Genomic DNA, 26,679 nt, shown 5'->3' on the forward strand with positions numbered 1-26,679 from the left:
TAGAAAACTAGAAAAATACTAAAATACTATTTTCCCTAAATTATGAGCATATTAGCAATAAGTTCATGCTTAAGACGGTTAAATTGTGGCGACCAGAAGGAATGCTATGTACTACATAATGCTACATACTAGAGTAAGTGATATTAACAACTAATTTTATGATTTTTGAAATCAAAAAATGAGTTGGTAAATCATTCTAAAATTTTCACATTTGACGTGGAATTTTTAGAATGGTATCCCATTCTAGTTGCTCCTAATTTCCACTTTAAAATGAAAGTCAAGAAATGTTACAAAAAATATTGTGCTTGTTATCCGGTTTCTTTTATTTTTGTAGTTTGTTATTGTTGTTATTATTTTGGTTTTTAGGAGCATTAGCAACTAAGGCCATATTGCTCCAGGGATATGCGGTGGTCATTCTCTGACCTTTCTGCGTTCTCCATATTTGGTGGTCACGGGCTCGAACCCCGATCTAATCAAGAAGCGTGTGCTATGCACTGCTGCTCCTGCCCACCTGGCTACGGAGGCGCCTTTGTAGACTGTGTTTAGTAATTTAATTTAATTAATTGTTAACAGGTATCAGTAAGCACCTCTCAGATATTCTTGTAGCAGTGAGCAACAAGTTTCATATATATGGTATGAGAGTTATTTAATTCAGACATCATTAGTTGATTACACCATTTTATTTATCCTTCAAGTTATATCATTTTATTTCTTACATAATGTTTTTTACTTAGATATACATCATATATTTTTCATCCTATTATGAGAAAGGATATCAAAAGCCAAGCCATTAAAAAAAAAATTTGAGAGAAATTATTGAGTTAAATAATCATTGCAGTGCAAATGATTACAAATGATTTGATTACTTACAGGGGAAACGGGCATTCTGTGTGTAATCAGACACTCAGTCTAAAACACTGATGGAGCCAATATCTTTCTGTTTCAAAAGATTTAGAAGTCCGGTTGGCCTTCTTCCCTAAAATCCTCTCATGCACACCTCGATGGTAAGCCCTGTTACATCACTTAGGTGGCAACAAACGTGTAGAGTGGTTCTCCTTAAGACGCCAGTTGTCAGCGTGAAGAGGAAAAGACCAAACCCTTCAGCACATGACAGCATGATGAAACAAATGGCCCTCAGTCCCCAGAAGCTTTCACTCCCCCCTCTTACGACAGCGAGAGGATCAGAGTGGAAACATAGGGATCTCTGCCACGAATCTCTGAGTACAACTGTCATCCACGGAAACTGAACTTGGACTGTTGCAACGTAAGATAGCTCATCAGATGTAGATAGGATATTAAAGCTAGAAAAGGAATTAGAAAATGTGAATTGAAATATCATCAGTTTGGCTGAAACAAGAAGAAAAAATGAATCACTTATAAGTTTATCAAGTGAAAATCTGCTGTACACCAATGGAAACAGTGAAAGGAACGAAGGTGGAATTGGCTTTCTGGTCCACAAACATATAAAAAACATTAATCCAATACACTATCATTATGAGGGACTTCGATGCTAAGGTTGGAAAGAGACAAAACAGTGCAGAAAGGAGAACTATAGGAAATTTTGGATTTGGTGAAAGAAATGAAAGGGGTGAAAGACTTGTGGAATTTGCAGAATCTCGAGGAATGTCAGTAATGAACACTTTTTTTCAAGACAAGGGTGAACAGGAAGTGGACACAGAAGAACGCAAATGGATTAACAACTAATGAAATCGACTTCATCCTCACTAACAGAAGATATATCATGAATGAAGTTACCGTTCTGAACAAGGTAAATGTTGGAAGTGATCAAAGAAAGGTAAGATGCACACTTGATATAGATGTAAGAAAAGAAAGGAAAAAAACTGACTTGAGAATATAATATGAAGGTCATTGAGATAACAGAAGAGGAGAAAAAGCAGTATGTACTGGAACTAAAGAACAAGTTTGAGCTTCTGCAGATTGTTCAGGACCAAGATATTGACAAGGAATACTACAACTTTCTGAAAGTGATAAAGCTCAAGAAACCTATAAGTAAAAAGAAATCCAAAAAAGAAAAAATTAGTCAAGAAACACTTGTCATGATGAACCAAAGATGACAAATGAAGAGCAAGATAAACACTGATAAGGACAAAATTGAGTATACTGAGTTATGCAAAGCCATTAGAAAGAGATTCAGAGAAGACATAAGATATAACACAAGAAAAGTAGAACAAGCATTAAGGGAAAACAAAGGATTTAAATCGGCAGCCATGAGCAGTAATACAGAAAGACAAATGATACTGAAACTGAAGAATAGTAATGGTGTACTTATAAATAGCAGAGAAGGCATAATTCAAATAACAGAAGACTACTATAGAGAATTATACAAGCAGCGAGGGAATGATGCCAGCTGTGGGGAAGATGGATCACAAATTAGTAACACATATGACATCCTTCCTGATGAGGTGGAACATGCGTTGAAGAAAATGAAGAATCAGAAAACCCCGGGGGAAGGTGAAGTTACTGTAGAGTTTTTAAAATTGGGACGAAAATACGACACAGAAACTGGCAAGACTCTTCACAAAATGTATTAGAAAAGGTGTGATGCCTAAGGAGTGGAATAATGCAGTCACAGTTTTGCTGCATAAGAAAGGAGATAAATCAGAAATGGAAATTATAGACCAATTAGCTTTTTATCTCACATCAACAAGTTGTTCACAAGGGTCATTACTAACGGATTAGAAAGAATTCTTGATGAGAATCAACAAAAAGAGCAAGCTGGCTTTAGGACAGGATTCTCAATTATGGATCACCTTCACATAATATCACATCTAATGGAGAAAGCAAATGAATATAAAACACCATTACGCCTGACATTTGTGGATTATGAAAAGGCATTTGAATCCATACAGCATAAAGCGATGTTTCAGGCACTGGAAAGATAAAGCGTAGATACCCCATATATTATGATTTTGAAGAAAATATATGAGAACGTAACCTCCTTTATTAGACTAGACAAAGATAGTAGCAAATTTAAAATTGAGAATGGAGTTTGACATATCTCCAGAGTTGTTTACTGTTGCCCTTGAGGAAGTTTTCAGAAGATTGGACTGGTCACAGAAAGGAGCCAACATGAATGGAGAGTACCTAAACCACTTACGATTTGCAGAAGGCATTGTGATCATAAGCAACGATTCCAAAGAATTAGAGGAAAATCTTAATCAGTTATGCAGAGTTAGTAAGGATTTCGGACTAAAGATGAATATGGTTAAAACAAAAGTAATGATGAACAAGTATGCCACAGAAAGGGATAGAATCATTGAACGTGCAGTAATTGAAAAGGTGTATTAATGTACTTATCTGGGACAAGTCATTAGCTGTAATAATGATAAATGGCTGGAAGTCAAGAGAAGAATAAATTTTGGATTGATAGCATTCAGGAAATAAAGTCACATACTGAGGAGCAATATGCCAATTTGTCTGAAATGTAAAACAATGAACCAATATATATTCCCAACCATGACTTATGGAAGTGAAACTTGGCATTCGCCAAAAGAATGGAAGAGAAGCTGAGAACTACACAGCAAAAAATAAAACGGAATTATATTAGGAATCAGACTGTTAGATAAGAAGAGAAACACGTGGATTAGGCAGCAAACTCAAGTAAAGGACATTCTTATCAAAACTAAAGAACTAAAATGGTCTTGGGCAGGACACATAGCTCGAAGACATGATGACAGGTGGACTAAGAAAATAACAGAATGGTACCCAAGAGGAGCTAAAAGAAAACCTGGAAGAAAATGACATAGATGGACAGATGAAATTCATGAGTAGTAAATGGATGGCCTTACACAAAACAGAAGGAACTGGAAAGTTGCTGGAGAGGCCTTCATCCTGCAGTGGATTGAAAATGGCTGATGATGATGTAGTACAAGTAACACTGTACGTTGAAATGAATTTTGGATTCATGGTTCTTTTTTTTTTTTTTTTTTTTTTTTTGTAAAAAATTTGGGATATGTTTTGATTTAACTATATGTATCATGAATTTTTGCTGTTAATTTTTACTATTAAGGATTTTTGCATTAGATAATTATTCAAATGAAAAGTAGTAACTGAACGTCTAATTCTGTTTATACTTAAGCAGCACTCTTTTACATCTGTTATAGTCAGAAAGCAAGACATCCATAAATTGTGGAGAAATATAGAGCCTTATCTAAAGAAATCCATTCATATGGTGTACTTACGGGAAGCATCCAGGTGTGTGATATTAAACTTTTATGAATCACTGCATTACTTATTTAGAATCATTATGAAGAGGGCAAAGAATAAAGAATGAGTATGTATAAACTAATTTGCATGTGGGAATCATTTTGACCTTTTTCCACAGAAATTTCTATTGTGTGTGCATGCGTGCATGTGTGTGTTATGTAGAAATCAAGAAAAATTCTTCCTCTGACAGTTCCTGATTCTCTCCAGATCATATTTTGATCTAAGGGAATGAAGAACATAGAATCAGGAACTTTTAAATCATTGAAAGGATGCTTTCAGAACCCAGTATCCCATGAAAGTGTTTAAATGTTAAGTATCATTAGTAAAACTTTTAAAGTAAGAGCAATACTGTTTTGCATTTAATATTGTTATGTACCAGAATGAGCTAATAATCCTCTTTGAGGCTGGAAGACCAGGAAGAAATCTGAATGTGTTTAATGCAGGACTTTGGTTAATCAAGATCAGATGCATTTTCTGGAAGTGCAGAATGTGCCTGTTTCTTTTAATTAGTGTAGATATATGTTATATATTTATTGAAACATATGGCATAGAACTAATGTATTAAGAGAAAGGAATGGGACTTTTTCCAATTTTCCTGAAAAGAATTGTTAACTGTGGATTGGGGTAAAAATTTGTTAAACAAATTTAATTTTAGTTTGTAGTTAATTTAATTTTATACTTATTAAAAAAATCCTTGTTCAAAAAGAAAGAAAGAAAATAAAAATTTTAACTATTGGCTCTTCTTTTAAACAGACCTGGAATGCAGCCTTCTGTTTCAGAGAAGCAGAAAATAATTGTTGTATGCCCAGTGATAAGTGAACAAGTAATTATTTTTTAAATATAGAAGAGTGTCGATAATCTGAATTAATTGGGACCAGAGGTAGCTTGGACTTTCGATTTGTTTGGATTTTCGAACTTTAGCATTAGTATTAGTAAAGGCATATGATGCAAGAAAGGAAGCTTATACAGCATCAGCCAAAAAAAAAAAAAAAAACACCTTCTCATTTCACCCATCCATTCGCTCCAAATGTTTGTCTAGTTCTACCTTGAATCTATTCTTATCAAAAACAGTTCTGAAGGCTTAAAAAAGGGTTAATGTTTACAAGTGGTACCCCCTTCTGATTGATCGTTGTGAGTAGCAATAATTGACATGACTAACTCGCTATGGTTAGTCTTAGGGTGTTTATTCTCCTCCCCCCCTCCCCCGTCGCTGTTTTAAAATTGGAAAACAAGTTCCAGATTTTAAAATAGCAGGGAGGGGGGATAAACACCCTAACTAAGACTACCTATAGCTGACTAGGCATGTCAATCACTGCTACTCACAATGATCAATGGGAAGGTGTATCTGCTTATAAATTTTAACCAAAAAAAGTTCAGTAAGTTTAGAAATAAAAGTACTGGCTTTAAAATCTGAGGAACTGCCTAAATTTTATTCAATCAGGTACGAGGCTATCCACGAGTTGGACAAGATTTTGCAGCTCCGGCGAATGCTGTTATTATTTATATTTAGCCATTTCATTGACTTGATTGTTATATTAAATTATTTTCTATAAGTAGCTTTATAGTCCTAGTCAAGCTCCTTGGTTTATTTTAAATTCAGATAGCGATTTTGAAAGTTAATACTTAGTGTCCATAGATTTTACCATTTGTAACTTGCCGCCATTGTTATACGATACAGAATAGTGTAACGTATATCCCTAACTTGATAGCATAAAGTTTAATGTAAAACTAGATAGCAAAATACGTAGCACTGTATTAGAAATCTGTTAGCTTAGTTTAGTGTTATCAATTAATCAATTAAAAATTTATTAATCTTATTAAATTTCATTGTTAATTAAATTGTACTTAAATGGAATCATGACCCAGACTAGAGCAGCAAAACAATGAGCACAAAGTAGCTGTAGTACTGTGGCTCAGGGGAGAACTGAAGAGGGCAATTTTCCAATGCATCAGAGTCTAAAAAAATGTGTGAAATGTGAAATGTTTGCAGACCTGTCTAGAACAGGACATGATCTAGCCAAGGAGGATGACTTTGTGTGTGCTAAGTGCAGAGACTGTGAAGAAATTAGGCACCAGCCCAGCATTCTGCTGAGCGTCTATGAGAGTTTTGAGGTGTAGGTTAGATGCTCTCGAAGGTATTAAAGTGGGGGACCCATCAAGCTCTCAGCTGCCGAACACAATGCCAGAGCTCACTCCTCTGCATCAGGCAACACAGCAGCAATCTCCAAGGCAGGATGCGCTGGTCCCAGAGGAGCTAGTTATTGTTGATGAATCTGTTGTCAAGGAGATGGGGAATATATTATGCAAAAAGGATAGGTGGAACAGGACCAGTTTACATCTGCCAGAGACAAAAGTTGATGACGTAGAGAAGATATCATCTTTTAAGGGCATAAATGGTGATATTGTTGTACGCGTTGGTACTAATGACCTTAAGAGTAAGGGATCTGCAGATTTACTTAACAAGTACAGGTCAGTGTTGAAAAAAAAGTTGCGAGTAATTTGAAAGTGTCTGCAATTCTGCCCAGACATGATAGGAGGGAGTACATCATGAGAGCCTTGTCAATTAATTTGGCCATGGAGAGATTGTGCAAGGCTAATGGGGTAGAATTTTTTTCAGCATGGTCTGTGCTTGCTAACAGGAAAGACTGCTTCTACAGGGATGGGATACACTTAAATAGAAAGGGTACAAGAATATTTGCTGATGCTATCGAAGCAGTGTTAGGTGGGTGGGAAAACTGCTAGTTTGGGGGGGATTCACAGGCTAAAAGATTAACAGTAGCCATAACCGGAGGTGAAAGTCATTCTTGCACTGCTTTTATTGTATTGAGCAGCAGCCTAGAGAGCAAATTGCTGGGAATTTCAAGAGCTGCTGGGAGTCATCCTGGAAAAAGTAAATACATGGGCTGTGTTAGATGTAACTAAGAGTAAGAACAGGTGATTATATACTTGCATGTACACCAATGCTAGAAATATAGTAAATAAATTTGATGAATTTGAAGTGCTGATGAAGACATCAAAGGCAGATATTGTTGGGATATCAGGATGCAGAATTGGAATTTGGGGAGTACAATGTGTTTCTTAACTAACAGCATAACATTCCCAACAAACAAAATAACACAAAAAAATAAGCAAAATAAGAAATGCACAAAATCAAAGGAAGTGCATCCAGTTGATATGGGTGAACATTGCAATGTTGAGTCAGTTTGGGGTGACATAAGCGCTGGGACTTAGAGGGGAACAGGTATCCTGTGTGCTATCAGACACTCAGCCTAAAACACTGATGGATCCAATATCTCTCTATTACAGAAGATTTAGGAGAAGGGGACTTAGAGGGGAACAGGTATCCTGTGTGCTATCAGACACTCAGCCTAAAACACTGATGGATCCAATATCTCTCTATTACAGAAGATTTAGGAGAAGTCCGGTTGGCCTGCCTCCCTAAAATCCACTCATGCACACCTTCTCGATGGTAAGCCCTGTTACGTCACTTAGGTGGCAACGAACGTGTAGAGTGGTTCTCTTCAAGATGCCTGGTCAGCGTGAAGAGGAAAAGACCAAACCCTCCAGCATATGACAGCACGACAAAACAAATGGCCCTCAGTCCCCAGCAGCTTTCACTCTCCCTCTTACGGCAGCGAGAGGATCAGAGTGGAAACAGAGGGTGCTAAAAATCTCTGGGTACGACCAGGCTGCCATGCGAGGAAACTGAACTTGGCCTGTTATAACGTAAGATCATTCATCAGTGAAGACAAGATATTAGAGCTGGAAAAGGAATTAGGGGTAAGGAGGTGATTTTCCCCTTGTCTAAGGCAATGGTCAAGCTGCACCTTGAGTACTCGATACAGGTTTGGAGGCCTCATTTTAAGAAGGATGTAGTGCTCTGGAAAGAGTACAGAGAAGGGCAACAAGATTAGTGAATGGCCTACAAAAAAAGGCTTAAGTTTTGCAAATTACAGTGTCTGGAGACTAACCACCTGCGAGATGATCTGATTGAAGTATATAAAGCCTTGAATGGTTTGAGCATGCTCAGTGCTGATGGGATTCTTCCTCTTGCTCAGAATAATCGCCTGAGAGGGTATAAATTCAAATTGAAGGAAGACAGTTGTAAGATAGATGTGCAGAAGTTTGCCTTTAGCCAGCGGGTGGTTGATTGCCAGAACATACTTCCATCCGCTATGTAGAAGTTGATAGCTTAAATAGATTCAAGGCAGAACTAGACAAACATTTGGAGCGAGTGGATGGGTGAAATGAGAAAGTTTTTTTTTTTTTTTTTTTTGGCTGATGTTATATAAGCTTGCTTTCTTGCATTATGTGCCTTTACTAATGCTAGTGCTAATAACAGAGGGCACCACATACTGAACATATTTAAAGACAATTCATAGTAACAGCCATTTTGAAATGGCCTTTGAAAATTTTATTTGTAATGATTCCAAAAATAAAGTTGGAGTGACTCTGATTTCTGGGGAAACTGTAATCTTGGGGACTCTGCCACAACCACACTACTGCATCCTCAGTAAATCTGCCTCTGTAGTGCATGTTGCAGAGGGAGTACATTTCTTTATATTGACTCACTCATCGGTACACATATACTGGGGGTCACTAATTAAGTTTCTTCACAATCTGTATTCACATATACAGGGTTGCTGAAATAAAGTATCCCTATATAGAGGACTCGGAGCAAGTTCTAAGGCTCGTACTGAAGAGAAATTTGGACAACAGGTACAATAAAGAATGTGCTCGTTATTTATTGGAAAAAAAAAATTAGTTACAAAATATGTCACTGTATGGTGCGTAACTATCTTAGTTATGATTATGCAAATAACATATGTTATTTGCATAATTGTAAGTTATTGCCACAGTGCCACTACTCATCTCTACTGTACTGTACAAAAGCAAAGCAGTGTCTTCAAAATCATACAGTAGATGTTTGCCTGCACTAGAGCAGCAATGCCAACAACATTGCAGGAAAAGGCGCTATTAGTGAAGCTGTACTATCAGAACAGCAACAATGCAGCTGCGGCTATCAGTGAATCAGTGAATTCCAGCATGACTGTTTGTGCTGTCCGCAAAATGATTGCGAAATTTGAAGTTACAGGACATCTTGGTGTTTAACCAGGTAGAGGTCGAAAACGAGTGGACTCCTCTTGTGTTGAAGATGTGGCTATGGCTGTTGTGGATTTATCAAGTCAATCTCCATGTGGTAGCACAAGTGTGCCAGCTGTTTCTCATGAAGTGGACATGCTGTATTCCACTGTAAGGCTAGTAATGCGTCGGATGTTGCGGTACTATCCTTACAAGATGCACATGCTACAGCAGTTAAAACATGGTGATGCAGATATTCGTTTCACATATGCACTTCAGTTTCTTTCGCGAATGACAGTGGTCATTCGCGAAAGAAACTGAAGTCAAGTATCACTTGACTACGGAACATCCTTTGGAGTGATGAAGCCCACTTCTGCTTAAAAGGACAAGTGAATATGCACAACTGTCGCATTTGGCAACAGAAAACCCTCGAGTTATCCAAGAGGTCCTGTTGCATTCTCCAAAAGTGACAGTGTGGTGTGGATTTACGGCCACATTCATGATTGGGCCATATTTTTTTAAACAGGTAACACTGACTGGATCCTGCACCTGTTCTGTCACTGGACAGCGATATTATGAAATGTTGGTATATTTTGCAGTACCAGAGCTGCAACAATGTGGGTGCCTTTAGGATACCATATTCATGCAAGATGGTGTGCCACATCCACCATTGTGTCCAAAGATTACTAAGGCAACCCTTTACAGACGAATGGATCATCAGCCATTGTTTCCAGACATCTTGGCCATCCCGATCACTGGACCTCACCACATGCGACTTCTGGTTGTGGGATTTTTTGAAGAACCAGGTGTATCGGGAAGGATGTCAAACTCTGGCAAATCTGAAGGACAGCATTAGACGTCATGTGCCAACTATTCCAGTTGACATGTTACGTTCTGCTGTAGAAAATGCTGTTCTTTGAATGGAAACTCATGGGACACATGGCAGAGAAGAAAAATGCATGGGATACATAAAAATTAACATGTGACACAGAAGCCTGTGATAGATATAAGCTGGTCTGTAACCAAGTCACAAAGGAGGTTAGGCAGGCAAAGGCAGATTATGAGAAATCTTTGGCAAAGGATGCGAAGAAAAACAGTAAAGACTTCTTTACTTATGTAAACTTTTGAAGAAATCTTTGGCAAAGGATGCAAAGAAAAGCAGCAAAGACTTCTTTACTTATGTAAACTTTTCTACATTCGACTGTTGGCATTCGAGGTGAGCGGACGAGCTTAGACAGGGCTCCTCAGTTAAGTGGTTTACTTTTGCATTGTGCTTTTAAATATTTGATTTATTTAGATATTGTTGGATTATTTTGTTATAGGTTTTCCTGTAACTGTTTGATTTTAATAATATTATAGATATGATTTTTTAAAGTTACTTTCATTGATATTTATTTAATTTTATAATGGTAGTTACGAGATCTGCCTTAAACACGTCACAGGGTATCGTGACTCACATGGAAATAGCCGATGGCGATTTATGGGTGAGTAATGATTTAATCCGTTGTGGAACCTGTGGAATGTTTTCCAAGGTCGACCTGATGACTAATCCTACCTCACCTGGGGATTCTTTTCTTTGTGATCGATGTAAGGAATGCACCGATCTTAAATTACAATTTGGTGCACTGATGGAACAATTTGAGTCCCTGAAAAAACGAGTGCTTGCCCTCGAAAATAATGCATCTGGGAGCTCGTCAGGGACTCAAAACTCCAGCAATCTACCAAGTGATGCACACCCGATTCGAGCCTCAAAACAGAAAAACCAAGTGCAAACTACTCTGGTTAAAAAGGACATTGTTTTATTAGGAGACTCCATTGTCAGGGAAACGGGGAATATTTTTTGTAATAAGGATAGGTGGAGCAGAACAAGGGTATGTCTGCCGGAAGAAACTATTGATGATGTCACCAACAGATCGTCAGATTTTAAAGGGGGTAAAGAAAATATTATTATTCATGTGGGGACAAATGATATTGAACGTACACGATCTGACGATTTGTTGGAAAAATACAGGACCGTGCTGAGGAAATGTCGTGAGCTAGGCCATAATGTCTATGTGTCTGCAATTCTGCCCAGACACGATAGGAGGGATTATATGTTAAGAGCCTTGTGGATTAACTCAAGACTTGAAGGAATCTGCAAGGCTTTAGGGGGTAAATTTCTATCAGCATGGCCCACACTTGAAAGTAGAAGGAATTTGTTTTGTAGAGATGGGATACACTTAAACAGAGGTGGTGCAAAAGTTTTTGCCAGTATTATTGAGGATACCTTAAAGGTTCAGGGAAACTGCTAGTTAGGGGGGGGATGTGGGTAATACTGACATGTGTTTATCTGATAATATTGGTCAAAGTAACTCTTGCATATACCTTAAGAGTTCTTATCTGTTACCCCAACTGGACGTATTATCTAGATGTTCTCAGGGCAGAAACGTTTCACGTGAGCAGGTAGCTAATATCAGGGAAGAGAGTCTAAAAAACTTCAAGGGTTGTGAAATATACAAGAACAGTAAATCTTAATTGTTTATACAGTAATGTTAGAAGTCTCGTCAATAAAATGAGCGAATTCGAACTGCTGGTTAAAACAAGTAACGCGGACATAATAGGGCTTACAGAGACGTGGTGCCACCCGGAAATTGGGGATGATGAGTTTAAGTACGGCTTGTATAATGTATGTCGGAAGGATAGGGTAGATAGAAGGGGTGGTGGGGCAATGCTTCTTATCAGAAGCAGCCTGAGTGCGACGATAGCTTTCCCGGATTCAGACATTTCACATGCTAGTATAGAGTCTGTATGGTGTGAGATAGTTGGAAACAAAAATATAATGCAAGTAGGAGTAATCTACAGACCAGGTGATTGTGAAGATTATGACAAAGCCTCTACATGCAAATGGAATGGGCAAGTAAGCGTCAATGCCTTATTATGGGTGATTTCAATTTGCCTCTAATTGATTGGAGTAAATGGGAACGAAACTCGACATGGGGAACAAAATTTTTAAATCAACTAGATGACTGTTATTTGTATCAACATGTCAGGGAAAGTACTAGAGAAAAGAATATCCTAGACCTCATCATCACACATGAATCAGATGACATGACAGGGCTGACAGTAGAGGAACCAGTAGCAGGAAGTGATCACGGAGTTCTACGGTGGATGATGACGAGAGAGGTAGCAGAAGTAAAAGGCAAAGGAATGGGTTTTAATTTCAGAAAAGGAAATTACGATGCCTTAAGGTACTACATGGCCTCTATTAACTGGGTAGATATCGCGCAAAGAATGAATACACTTGAACTGTGGTACACTTTTAAAACATTAATCACAGATGCCTTGAATGCGTATATACCATTAAAAAAATACTCCACGAAAAGGGTTCCAAGTTGGATGAATAGTGAAGTTGCCACATTACTTGAGCAGAAAAAGGTGGCATGGAAAGGTTACAGAACAATAAAAAGTACTGAAGCCTATAACAGCTACAAGGTGATGTGTAATAGAGCCACAGAAAAGGTTCGACAGGCAAAGGCAGTTTATGAGAAATCACTAGCAAACAGAGCAAAGAGGGGGGATAAAGAATTCTTCACATATATAAATGCCAAGAAAAGCAGGACAAACCAGATTGGACCTTTACGTAAGGGAAAGGGGATAGTAATAAATACACTAGCTGCTGTTGCAGATGAATTCAACAGTTATTTTGCATCGATATTTACAAATGAAAAGCCTTTTGTGGCAATGGGAAATTGTGGGAGCGAAGTTAAAAAAATATGTAATTAATGATATTGAAATTTCGCAAGATTATTTAATGAAAAAACTTTCGAGCCTACAGACCAGTAAGGCTCCTGGAGTTGATGGAATATACCCTATAATCTTAAGAGAGGCGGCAAGCGAGTGCATTGAACCATTGAGGCTAATTATGTGAGCATCACTAGACTCTGGGAGATTCCCTTCGATTGGAAAAGTGCAAATGTATCTCCCATACATAAGGGTGGCTCTAAAAGTGAAGTTGGAAATTATTGACCTGTCAGTCTGACTTCAGTAGTAGGGAAAATCATGGAGGCAATGATCAAGGGTGGAATTCAGGATCATTTGGATCGAATTGAAATTCTCAAGGATACTCAGCATGGTTTTGTAAAGGGAAAATCATGTTTAACAAATCTGGTTCGCTATTTCGAAAGGGTCACTCACGAGCTGGATTTAGGGAATAATTTCGACATTGTTTATTTAGATTTCAGCAAAGCTTTTGACTCAGTCCCACATGAGCGGTTGCTTTATAAGCTGGAACAGGTTGGAATCACTGGGAAAATCCTTAGATGGATAGAAGGATGGCTTCAGGGCAGGAGGCAGAGGGTTGTGATAAATGGCTATTCCTCAGATTGGGTTGATGTAAGAAGTGGGGTTCCCCAAGGATCAGTATTAGGACCACTGTTGTTTTTAATTTTCATAAACGACATTGATGAAGGGATAGAGGGCGTGATGTCTAAATTTGCAGATGATGTTAAAATGTACAGTAGTTAATGATCACTGTCAAGCTGAGCTTCTTCAGAGAGACCTAGATAGACTTCAGGAATGGTCAGAAAAATGGCAGCTGTGCTTTAATCCAACAAAGTGTAAGGTATTACACCTGGGAAACAGTAATCCCAAAAAAACTTATTCACTTGGTGGAGTTCAACTAAACCCAGTACTGGAGGAAAGGGACTTGGGTGTTACGTTACGGTCAGATATGAAATTCTCTGAGCATTGTAAATAGGTTACAAGGACGGCCCATGGTGTCCTATCGATTAACTATCGAACTTTTGCAAGTAGAGATAGGGACGTGATAATCCCATTATATAAGGCTTATGTTAGACCACACTTGGAATACTGTGTTCAAGTATGGAGACCGCACCTAAAGACAGACATCGAGCTTCTTGAAAGGGTGCAAAGAAGGGTAACTCGCCTGGTGAGATTGGCAAAAGGGCGTCCTTATGAAGAAAGACTTCGAATATGTGGGTTGCAGAGTTTGGAAACTAGACACCTTAGAGGAGATTTGATTGAGGTGTTTAAAGCTCTGAGAGGCATCAGTAAAATGAATGAGGACAAAATTTTCAAGATTATAAATGATGCTAGAACTAGGGGACATAAATTCAAGTTACAGGGGGAAATGTTTAGATTGGACTGCAGGAAGTTTTATTTTAGCCAGCGAGTTTTAATTACTGGAATAAGTTGCCTTCATGGGTGGTAGAGGCCGACAGTTTGGGGAAATTCAAAGGTCATCTGGATAGTACTTTCGGGTAAGGGAAGCGCATAGGATGATAGTTTTAATTTCTTTTTTTTTTTTTTTTTTTTTTTATTAATTATTATTGTTTAGTTATTTATTTTATTTTATTTTTTTTTTTTGTTTTTATCATTGTTTTGTTCGGATTTTTTTTTTTTTTTGGCTGGTGCAGCATAAGCCATAGGCTTTCTTGCACCATGCGGCCGTTACTAATACTAATACTAAACTCTAGAAGGAAGGGGATGAATCAGATTGGTCCACTTGATATCGATGGTTCAACTGTTGATGATCCTGCTCAGATAGCTAACAAACTAAATGAATATTTTGCATCGACATTCACACATGAGGAGTTATTCAGCGAGGGGAATGCCAGAGGTGTATTCAACTCTGGCAGTAAGCTAGATAATCTTGTAATAACTGAGAGTACAGTGGAGGAGAAATTGTTGAAGATAAACACAAGAAAGGCACCTGGGGTGGATGGGATCTATCCAGTTATATTAAAGGAGGCAGCAAAGGAAGTAAGCAAATCCTTAGTCATAATTATGAGAGCTTCCTTGGACTCAGGGGAGGTACCTATAGACTGCAGATGTGCAAATGTGACCCCAATTCACAAAGGATGATCAAAGGCTGACACAAGTAATTATAGACCTGTGAGTTTAACTTCTGTTGCAGAAAAATTAATGGTGGCACTGGTTAAAGAAGCACTGCAGGATCATCTAGACAAGACTTCAGTTATAGCTCGGACACTTACAGGTGGTAGATGACTTTCATCAACCGGTGAAATACCACCACTTTGCTTATTGGAGGCTTGAAGTGGTGAAACCCATGTTTAGTCTCTAGAGCAAAGTTTTCCGGCATCCCCCTTCCCCCCATACTTCTCCTTCAACCCATGCACAGTACTAAGTACTATAGGTTTTGATACCTTTCGTGTTTGGGGTTTTCATCAAACAAAAAAAAAAAAACACAGCATGGTTTTGTTAAGGAGAAGTCTTGCTTGACCAGTTTGATTGGATATTATGATGCAGTCACAAAAGAGCTGGATGCAGGGAATAACTTTGATATTATATACTTGGATCTTAGAAAGGCTTTTGATACTGTTGCACATGGAAGACTGCTGCACAAATTGGAGCAGTGTGGCGTTGGAGGCGAATTGCTGCTATGGATAAAGGGGTGGTTGAGGGGGAGAAGACAGAGAGTGGTAATCAATGGACACTGCTCATCGTGGACTAATGTTATTAGTGGAGTCCTCAGGGCTCAGTGTTGGGTCCATTATTGTTTTCTGTATTTATAAATGATATTGATGATGGTATATCAAGCCTAATGTCCAAGTTTGCAGACAATACAAAGGTTGGCAGGGTTGTTAAGGACACTAGTGATGCTATGCTGCTGCAACAGGATCCGGAAAGGTTGAGCAGATGGGCTGAGAGGTGGCAAATGAAGTTTAACATTGAAAAATGTAAAGTACTACATATGGGAAACAGCAACCCCAGAGCAACGTATCAACTCTGTGGTACTACACTGACAGTGGTAGAGAATGAAAAGGACCTGGGGGTAATTGTGCAGGCAGATATGAAGTTCTCTGAGCAGTGCAGACGGGCTGCAAGAGTAGCTCATGGTGTCTTATCAATGATATATAGGAATTTTTCTAGCAGGGATAAGGAGGTGATTATTCCCTTGTATAAGGCAATGGTAAGGCCACATCTTGAGTACTGTATACAGGTCTGGAGGCCTCATTTCAAGAAGGATGTAGAGCTTCTGGAACGAGTACAGAGAAGGGCAACAAGATTAGTGAATTGAACAAAGGGTTGCTCCTACGAAGAAAGGCTTAAGTTTTGCAAATTACAGTGTCTGGAGACTAGGCACCGGCGATGTGATCTGATAGAGGTGTATAAAGTCTTGAATGGTTTGAGCATGCTCAATGCTGATGGGATTCTTCCTTTTTGCTCAGAATAATCACCTGAGAGGGCATAAATTCAAATTGAGGAAAGACAGATGTAGGATAGATGTGCGGAAATTTGCCTTTAGCCAGCGGGTAGTTGGTTGGCGGAACAGACTTCAATCTCTTGTTGTGGAAGTTGATAGCCTAAATAAGTTTAAGGCTCAGCTGGACAGGTATTTCGAACAAACGGAGGGGTGACGTGGAAGTTTTTTTTTTTTTTTTTTTGGCTGATTCTGCATAAGCTTGCTTTCTTGCATCATATGCCTCTGCTAATGCTAATTCTTGTTGACCAAAATGAAGGACACATTGAACAATTGTAGTGCTGTTCAAGTGATTTGTATTGCCGCGGCACCCTATTGTGACAAATTTTATAACTAATTTTTTTTTTCCAATAAATGGCAAGCGTATTGTTTATTGTACCTGTTGTCCAAATTTCTCTTCAGTACAAGCCTTAGAACTCGCTCCAGAGCCCTCTACATAGGGATACTTTAATTTTAACAACCCTGTACTAGGGGTCACTAATTAAGTTTCTTAACAATCTATATTAGAAAAAATATAACTCATAGCAGCCCAGGCCCATTTCTGGCATAAAATTAATAAAATGTCAAGTGATTATTATGATAACATATATATATTTCCGTTAATTTTAGTACATGAAGAAAGGTGCATTCTCAATAACATTTTATCGATTATTTTTTTTTTTAAATGTTACCCATCAAATTAAGGAAACTTAAAAATATGCAAAACTAAGATAACTACTTTATGCACAAATTATTGGTCAGACCATTCATGGTATGTGAAAAATTGTTAGCAGTTTGCTAATTGTTGATCTCTGATATACAGGGTGTCTCAAAAATACACGGCATAACTTCAGGAATGAGTTCCTCATATGTAGACAATAAAAACATTTTATATCAACATAGTTCCGGAAATGCTTGGTTTCCTGGTTTTGAAGGTCTGTCTATGACACTTAACTGTTCACCTCACCTTATAGTAATTGCTAAAAATTACTATAAGGTGATTTTCTGCCTGAATACAGGCCTCACGTTGACATCTCATGGACTTGTGAAGACAATGCCAAATTCCTTGCATGTGTCATATTGTCTCGCAACCTGCCACAATTCGAATACACCAATGACTTTAAATGGCCCCACAAGAAGAAATCTAATGGGTTTAAATCAGTGAGCATGGAGGCCAGACAGTTGGTCCACCCCCCCCCCCCCTCTATTTCAGGAGTCGTAGATCTTGGTCGTCCTCTGTCGGCAGCACAAGGTGTAAAGGTCCCATGTTCACAAAGGTGGCGATGGATACTGTCAAACGTTTTCCTGTCTGGAAATCTTCGTTCTGGGAATCTATCATGGTACAGCCTCCAGAGCCTCCAGAGCATTGCCATCCGCCAAACTGTACATAAAGTGCATATTCGCTTGCTCCTGATTTGAGTACATGGTCGGAATGGAAAAACCACCAGATTCTGTCAGTACCTTGTGATGAAGGAAATCATCACAGGTTTTGCAGTGTAAAACAGACTTTTACGAGTGTGTTAATGGAAGAAAGTGACTTTATTGTGGACAAGTTCTTTCTAACCCGTACAAAAATATGGCTATGAATAACAAGGGAAATATGAAAAGATCAAAGGTGATGACATAAGCAAATAAAATTGAGTTATAAGATAAAATTTCTAATGGTGAAAGTGTCTCCTCAGTGGCAAAACATTATAAAATCAATGAGTCAACGGTACGATCAATCAAGAATTGGAAGAAAAAATCCGCCGTAGTGTCCGTGAAAATGCCTAATTGCTTCAAAAATTTGCTCTGTAAATCGTGATGTTAAATTAGAAAAGGCTTTAAATCTGTGGATAGAAGACCGAACTCAAAATAAAATTCCGTTAAGATCACTCATCATTCGTGAAAAGGCAAAACTCCTTTATCAACACTTTAGCGAAACTGGTGATAGCACTGGTGGGATAAGTTTTTTAGCTATAGCAAAGGCGCTGGATTGAAAGATTTGTTTGAAATTTCTAATAAATATTACATTTAATATTAAATTGTTTCTTATTTTCATTTCGATGCCATATGCTTGCATTTCACTATGTGCTGTCTATGTTTTTTTTTTTTTTTTTTTTTTTTTATGAGAACCCCAAACACGAGAGGTATTAGAACCTATAGTACTTAGTACCGTGCTTGGGTTGGAGGTTGAGAAGACGAAAGAAGATATTTGTTGACATTGGACTTGAACTTCTGTAGATTGTAATTTTCAGGAAATACGTATGAAGGAAGGTTGTTCCAGAAAACGGCAGTAGAATGAATAAATGAGGAAGATGAAAAGTTGGTTCTGTGGGTTTGAAGTTGGACAGTAAATGGATGTTGGCTGGTGGCGGCACGTGTTCGGACTGTTTTGAAAGAGAGAGCGGGAATTATAGAAGCCAATTCAGAAGAACAGTGCCCATGGAAGTATCTGTAGAAGAGGCATGCAGCAGAAACAGTACGTCTATGAGAAAGCGAGTGGAGAGACTCTGTTAGAGATGAATCATTAATTAACCTAACTGCCCTCTTCTGAATGGAATCAAGAAGCCTGAGAGAGGTTTTGGGGGCACCACCCCAGATGTGGGAACAATATTCCATGGCAGGGCGGATTTGCGATTTATACAGAGTGAGCAGCTGTTTGGAAGAAAAGTAACGCCGAGAGCGAAAGAGAAAACCAAGTTTTTTAGATGCAGAGGAAGCAATATTTGTAATGTGCTTGTGCCAAGAGAGATTAGAAGTCAGGGTAATCCCCAAAAGAGATATATCATTTTGCCTAGGAAATCGGAGTGTCACTAAAGATAAGCATAGGAGCAGAAGAATCCTTTTTGCGAGATATAAGACAAGACTGAGTTTTAGAAGGGTTGAAATCAACTAAGTTGTCTTTGCCCCACTGGAGAATTACCTGAAGATCGGCATTTAAGGAATTGGCAGCAGATTTTCGAGAACTTGAAGCTGATTGAGCAGGACAAGGTTTCTCAAAATGGAAAGTTGAATGCAATGTGCTATCATCGGCAAAACTATGGATAGGATTTACAGTCAGTGGAAGAAGGTCATTAATATACAAGAGGAAAAGAGTGGGGGAAAGAACTGAACCTTGGAGGACACCGGCATTAGTGGAGAAGTTAGAAGACAGAGAGCCATCTACCATCACCCTCAGTGAGCGATCAGAGAGAAAACTGGATAACCAATTACTAAAAACAGTTGGCAAACCATAAGATGGAAGCTTGTTTAGAAGACCTTTATGCCAAACACAATCAAAAGCCTTTGAGATGTCAAGAGCAACTACTTGTGTTTCACTGAACGTTTCCATTGAATTAGTCCATAAATGGGTAACATAAGCCAGAATATCACCAATGGATCGACACTGACGGAATCCATACTGGCGATCGTTGATCAGACGGAAGGTTACTAGGTAGTTTAAGAGTTGGCGGTTAATTGATTTCTCCATTACTTTAGAAAGAGTAGAAGTAATTGCAATGGGACGATAATTGGATGGGAGGGATTTGTCACCCTTTTTAGGAACTGGCTGGATATGAGCAAATTTCCAGGCAGAAGGAAAAACACCTTTGGAATAAGAAAGTGAAAAAAGGCGGCAAAGAATAGGAGTAAGTTCAGGAGCACAAGTTTTGAGAACAAGTGGAGAAATACCATCAGGACCTGGAGCTTTCTTAGCATCAAGATTCATCAAAATCCTTCTGATATCCTTTTGACGGAAGACCACAAGAGGCATTGAATGGAGCGTGTTAGGAATGGTGGGAGGTGTTTTACCAAGATCATTAATACATGAGCTCGAAGAAAAATGGGATGCTAGCAGGTCAGCTTTATCCTTGGCTGAAGTGACAACAGAACCATCTGGTTTGGACAGAGGTGGGAGCAGAGATGGGCAAAAGTTGCGGCCAATAGCTTTGGCAAGAGACCAGAATGCTCGGCTACCATTAGGGCAAGAAGCAAGTTTTCTACTCTTAGCCTGTTCAAACTCTAGTTTGGACTGATTAATAACTGCTTTACAATTGTTGCGAGCTTTGGTGTAGGCAGAAAATGAAATTGAAGAATTAGAAACAAGCCAATTACGATATGCAACATTCTTCTCTTGGACAGCCTTAGCACATTTATTGGAAAACCAAGGTTTAGATAAAGGACGAGATTTGAAAGTGGAGTGTGGGATAAAGGATTCCATTCCTGCAAGAATAATTTCACTGACACGATCTGAGCAAACTTTGACATCAGAAGTTTCGAAACAGTAATCAGACCAAGGAAAAGAAGAAAAAAAGTCTCGCAGGTCATCCCATTTTGCATTCTTGTAATGCCAAACAATACGAGGTTGGGAATAGCCATGAGATAAAGGTTCCATTGGAGAAGAGACAATCACCAAGTTGTGATCTGAAGTGCCTAAAGGACCTCTCACTTCGACCTTGTACTTAGAAGGGTTGTTTGTGAGAAAAAAGATCAAGCGTATTGGCTGTATGATTAGGATTGTCCGGTATTCTTGTAGGTAAATGAACAATCTGTGCTAGGTCATTAGTAATTGCAAAAGCCTCAGCATCTCGACCTGCTGGGTCGGTGTGACTAGAAAATGGAAGCCAGCTGGAGTTGTGAATGTTAAAATCACCAAGGAAAATTACCTCACTGTTAGGAAAGTTAGACTGGAGAAAGTCAAGTTGCAAAGAGAGGAAGTCAAAGAGCTCCAAGTGATTAGTGGAGTTGGGAGAACGGTAGAGACAACAGATGAATTTGACACAATGAGGTAGAGAGATTTTAAGCCAGAGAAGATCAAAGAGAGGAGATTCCAAATTGCCAAGTCTCTGATAGGGAATATCAGAACAGACATATGCACAAGTACCACCTCTGAGGCGAAAGGAATCATACAGCAAATAATTTGGATATCTGAGATGAGAAGTAGTTGAATCAACTGATAACTGAGATTCAGTCAGAAAAAGTACATGGGGTTTGGAAGACTGCAAGTGGAAATGGACATCGTTGAGATTGGAATTAAGACCACGTATATTTGTGAAATGAATTAGGAAGTCCTTGGGAGGTTTAGATCTTTTCGCAGATAAGGTTGCTCTATTATTTTGACAATTCATGGTGTATTCAATAGTAAGAAAAAGTGGGTGGGACATGCTGTATGAAGTAATGAAATTTTTGGATATGGCGTACATGTGGTAAGAATATACCCAGATCCTTGACATAACGTGGCCTCGACAATGCTCCCCGCATACACACTACTCGGTCTCCCTCCAGTCACCATGTGGCAGAGTAGAGGTAGCAAGATTATACACTAGCTGATCCGGAAGCCTCCTAGAGAGTTACCAATAGGTTTGGTCCGGTGTACTATCTAGCGGCCGGCCTGCGAACACCGTTTTAGAGCTGTACCCTCGAAATGTAAGGAATATTGGATCTCGCCACGACAGTCATCATAACCTCAAAAATCATCAATCATACTGCATGATGGAAGAGATAGGGAAGGGTTGGCCGGAACTTAGCTCTAGAGACTAAACATGGGTTCCACCACTTCAAGCCTCCAATAAGCAAAGTGGTGGTATTTCACCAGTTGATGAAAGTCATCTACCACCTAGTACTGCCTGGTAACATAGAGGGGCGGCGTTCCTCCATGTGGTGTGGGCGCCACACCTCGACCCCTGCTTACGTTGGTTCACACCTGGGTGGTCACCCACCATGTACTTGTGCATGGAGGTTATACCCAGGATTACTAACAGTCCCACCATCGTGAAGGTGCAAGCAGAGGATTTGGCTGTCATAGACCGTCCGGACTTCGCCGAAATTGGGTCCACTTGACTTAAGTGTCACCCGAATATCAGTTCCATCAGCGTTTTAGACTCCCAGGTAGCAAGAACAGCTTGTCTGGCATATCTGAGAGAATGTCTGTGACAACCTCAAAGTACATAGTCATATTATGAAGGTACATATAATACATACATAGACAAAATTTTAGACTAGTTTTTCTTATATATTTCATACTTTGGAACGGAACCCCTTTATTACTATGGGAGCCATAACTCAGTATTTGCGTTTTCAGTATTCGCGGCATTTCTCAGGAACGTAACCCCCACGAATAGCGGGGGTTTACTGTAGTTCTATTATGTGGGAGTTAAACTTATTAAAGTAATACTTTATACTTGATAACAACAATTTATGTCATTTAATTAATGTTATTCTCATTTCAAATTAATTCATTACGACTGTTCAATGTAGTCCACATTAAAATATATTATAGAGCATAAAATGTCATAGAAGATGGGTTGCAGCTCTTCACAGAACTTCCAGAAAGCCCTCTGTGATAGTATTGCATGTTCCCCACAGTACTATCACAGAGAGCTTCTTGCAGTCTACTCCATTGTAGACTGCAGGAATTTTTAAATGCTTCTTCATTCAAGGCCTAGTTACTCCATGAGGTGGAGTAGTTCATCTCATCCCACAAGTTATTCCAGGTTCCTCCCCCCCCCAACTAAATTGGTATACCATTTAATTGGAATGTGGTGAGTTGATGGGCTAAAAGTACAATGACCAATTAACATTTTTGCATCGCAAAATTCCTTTATAGTATACTGACTTTTTTTTAAGTAAAATGTTTTTGTCTGGTATTCTTTTGTTACTTTTCATGATAGTCACACATAAAGTATTTCTTCCCTTAATTTTCAGGGTATATAAAGGAATCAAATTCATTGAATTTTTTTGTCGCAGTTCAATTGTAATCTTATACTATTCAAATTTTAGTTACCAGTGGGAACAGTTGCAGACTAAAGACATTGAAAGCAGCAGCACTAAAGATGTTGATTCTACAAAAAGGTCATCTGCCTACACACTTTCTAGTATCACTGTTGAGTTACCATTTTATTCCAAATTTTTGCTTCTTGCTGGTTATCTTGCATCTTACAACCCGCCCAGAACAGATCATAAATTCTTTGTTAAGGCAAGTACAATTTCTTGGCATGCGAGGTTTGTAAACATTTACCTCAAATAACCTTGAGATACCTAATAAAATATTAATATTAAAGCTGTACAAAGGTCCTTAACTTAAAAATTCCAACTCATTTTAAAGTATGTTATGTAAATGACTCACAATGAAATGTCACATATCAGCTGTACAACAACATTTTATATTTTGATTTTAATTGAAATTAAATTAGATTTTGGCCAACATAACTATTAATATTTTGATAGTATGTTATGTTAACACATGATTGTTTATTATCAGATTCATTTTAGTTTAGCGATACACAGCCTTTTTTTTTTTTTTTTTTTTTTTTTATTCTGTGTATTACTAAATTTAAACAAAGGGAAAACTGACAAGATGATTTTTTACTTTTGGAAACTACTTTTGTTTTCCTGCAGGGCTGATTATTTGTTGTATTTTCTTTCCTACCTGATTGCAGCTGCAGTCAGTTGGGTTTTGCTAGTACCATATAGTTCTTGGTCTAGCATTTTTAGTTGTAAATGGGTTTTTGGTTCTGAGGGATGGGATGGACCTCTCCCCGCCCTCACGGATCCAATTGCTTTGTTGGCTGAATGGTTGGAGGAGTTGTTCTCCTCCTCCAGTCTTGCTATTATTTTTCTTTTCTATTGCCACTTGCAGTGGAAATGTATAGTTTTAGCTTTTGTTCAGCCCTGCAGGTTGAGTTGTTTTTTAATGCTTTTCTATGCATTATTGTTAATACTGTGTGTCTTGTTATTTGAGACAGTTTTGTTTTTCGCAGCTTGTGTAGCAGCTTTGCACTTGCTGGTTATGTACCTATGTATATAGATTAGATTACTATGTGCAGAGACATTTTCTCTGCATATTCATTAATTATTGTTTAATACTTAACTTATTATTTTGATTTTGATTTGTTATACTTAGATTTAAATTTAGAATTGCTTTTGATTTGGTTAACTAATTTATTTGCACAGTATTTATTGGTTTTGCCTTTGGGATATTTTTGCCTTGGGTGAGTTCTGTTTGTTGGATTATTGTTGCTTGTGATTAATTGTCTCTTTGTGTTTTGTATATATGTTTTTGCATTTCTTCTGGTTGACTATTTTTGTTAATTTCTTGGTTGACTGGTTTTTCAGCTAAGATTTTAATTACTTATTTTGTAAATATTGTATATTTTACTCTCTGCTTATGCAGTGTAATTTTTTAATATGTTTACTGCTATGTTTCATATCGGTGACAAGTATTTATCTTAATTTATTCTTTTAAGTGGCTATCTAATAGCCATTTGTACATTACCTATGTTCTTTCCTTGAGACTTTTCTTTCTCCCCTTGTCAGTGCAGGTTGGGCTTCCTTCCCAGCTAGGGGAATCTTTCTTTCAAAATTACAAGCCTTTGGGCTTCAAAATTTTACCTCTTCAAGCTCTCTCGCTTGTTAGATTTTCCAACTAGTGTTTTCCTCTTTCCTATTTCTTCTTTTTCCTGAGAGAGTGTTTTGCTCTCTTTTCTTCTTCTACTTTCTTTTCTCCCACTTTCTCCTCCTCATTCCTTATTTATTATAACTGGAATTCCACTTGTTGGAATCCCACTTAGTGTAATTTAGATAGTTCCCAGAGCACCTCCACTTGGCTAGGGATGGGAGTCAGGATGCAGGTAGCTTGCTCCCTGCCTCCCGGCTGCTAAGACTCCAGGGCCAGCAAACAACAACCATCACAACACACACACACACATATACTTACACACACACACACACACTTGCTGGCTATAAATAACCTACAGATGCTACAGTGGTATATAGGGGTAACCCTGGAGGCTGCAATCAATACAAGAATACCTTGTCCCTTGTTGGAAACTACTGAGGACATCTTGTGAATTTCTTTAACCTGTATTAAAAAGTTTTAGGTGAACAGTTTTAATAAAATATTTTCTGTTTGGTATTAAAATCACCTATCATCTGGAAAATCACCTAGCATCTGGGAAATGCACTTCAGTAGTCTTTGAAGCACCTGTACATAGAATGGGGCATTGGCTCTCTCCTCTTCTGATACAAATTCCTTGTGCATCGCACCCTGTTCCTCAGAAAACATGATCAGCATTGTCTTGATCCTGGATTTCTGTAAACAAAACTTTTTAGGCCTTGGTAATGATTTTGAAGTCTACTGCATGCTCTGGCGCTTCATCTCTGGGTCGTACTGAAACACTCAATGCTTATCTCCAGTGACAGTACAGTGGAGGAATGTAAGATTGTCTTGACAAGTCTGATTAAAGTCTTTCAATATGACACTCTTTGATGTTTCTACTCATCCATGAGGCTACACAGCACAAATTTTGCACAGATCTTCCTTTTACCTAAATCTTCATGCAGAATTTGATGAATTGTCTCCTTATTCATATCTAACTCATCAGCCATCATTCTGAGGGTCAAATGACAATATTTTGCCACAACGTTCTGAATTTTTGCAGCTTGTTCTACAGTTATTATTCTCTGACGAGTCCTGTTGTTTACAAAAATTACTCTGCAACTGAATACTGAATATATCGAAGCAAATATACAGCCAATTTTTAGCTAATTTCCCTTCTTGGAAAGACAGTAGTAGGATCAGTATTCACTTTTTCCAGTTTCCAATATGAAATTGCTAGTTCTTTGAACACACTAATTTTTTCATAATTCATTTTAGGGGACATGATCATACCTGCAGTATATCTGAAACAGTGGTATGAAGAGGGATGGGATGTTATATCGAGATTGCACTGCATTTAAGTTTTAGTTAAACATGCAATTAGATGTTTATGTAACTCCTAGTATTCAGACTGCATTTGCTCAATGCAACAAATTATTAAAATATTAGGATGTTTTTACTTCGATGCACCTTAAAATAAATAGATAATAAATTCTGGTCACAGCAGTGCCTTCAAGGTTTAATGAATAATAGATTTGCTTCTACTTGGTGGTGGTGTTATTCACTTAAAAATGATATTAATGATTTTTGGTTGGCTCATTTTTAGCATTAGCATTAGTAGAGGCATATGATGCAAGAAAGCAAGCTTATTCAGCATCAGCCAAAAAAAAAAAAAAAAAAAAAAAAAAACACCACTCCCATTTCACCCCTCCGTTCGCTCGAAATACCTGTCCAGTTGAGCCTTAAATTTGTTTAGGCTATCAACTTCAACAACAAGTGATGGAAGTTGGTTCCACCAACCAACCACCCGCTGGCCAAAGGCAAATTTCCGCAC

At 38.2% G+C, this 26,679-nt stretch overlaps 1 protein-coding gene across 2 annotated transcripts in view; it reads left to right on the forward strand.

Annotated features, from left to right (window-relative positions):
* The window catches only part of Orc5 (origin recognition complex subunit 5), a 76,381-nt gene that overhangs the window by 39,231 nt on the left and 10,471 nt on the right, over window positions 1–26,679 (forward strand). For both annotated transcript variants that reach the window (XM_090386593.1, XM_090386596.1), the window contains 2 exons: window positions 4,125–4,215; window positions 23,249–23,444. In XM_090386593.1, the coding sequence (XP_090242719.1) occupies window positions 4,125–4,215; window positions 23,249–23,444 (287 nt within the window). The remainder of the gene's footprint in view (window positions 1–4,124; window positions 4,216–23,248; window positions 23,445–26,679) is intronic.

This window comes from Mastigoproctus giganteus, chromosome 1 (assembly GCF_048544385.1).
Source record: "Mastigoproctus giganteus isolate SK-2022 chromosome 1, ASM4854438v1, whole genome shotgun sequence".
NCBI lineage: Eukaryota > Metazoa > Arthropoda > Arachnida > Uropygi > Thelyphonidae > Mastigoproctus > Mastigoproctus giganteus.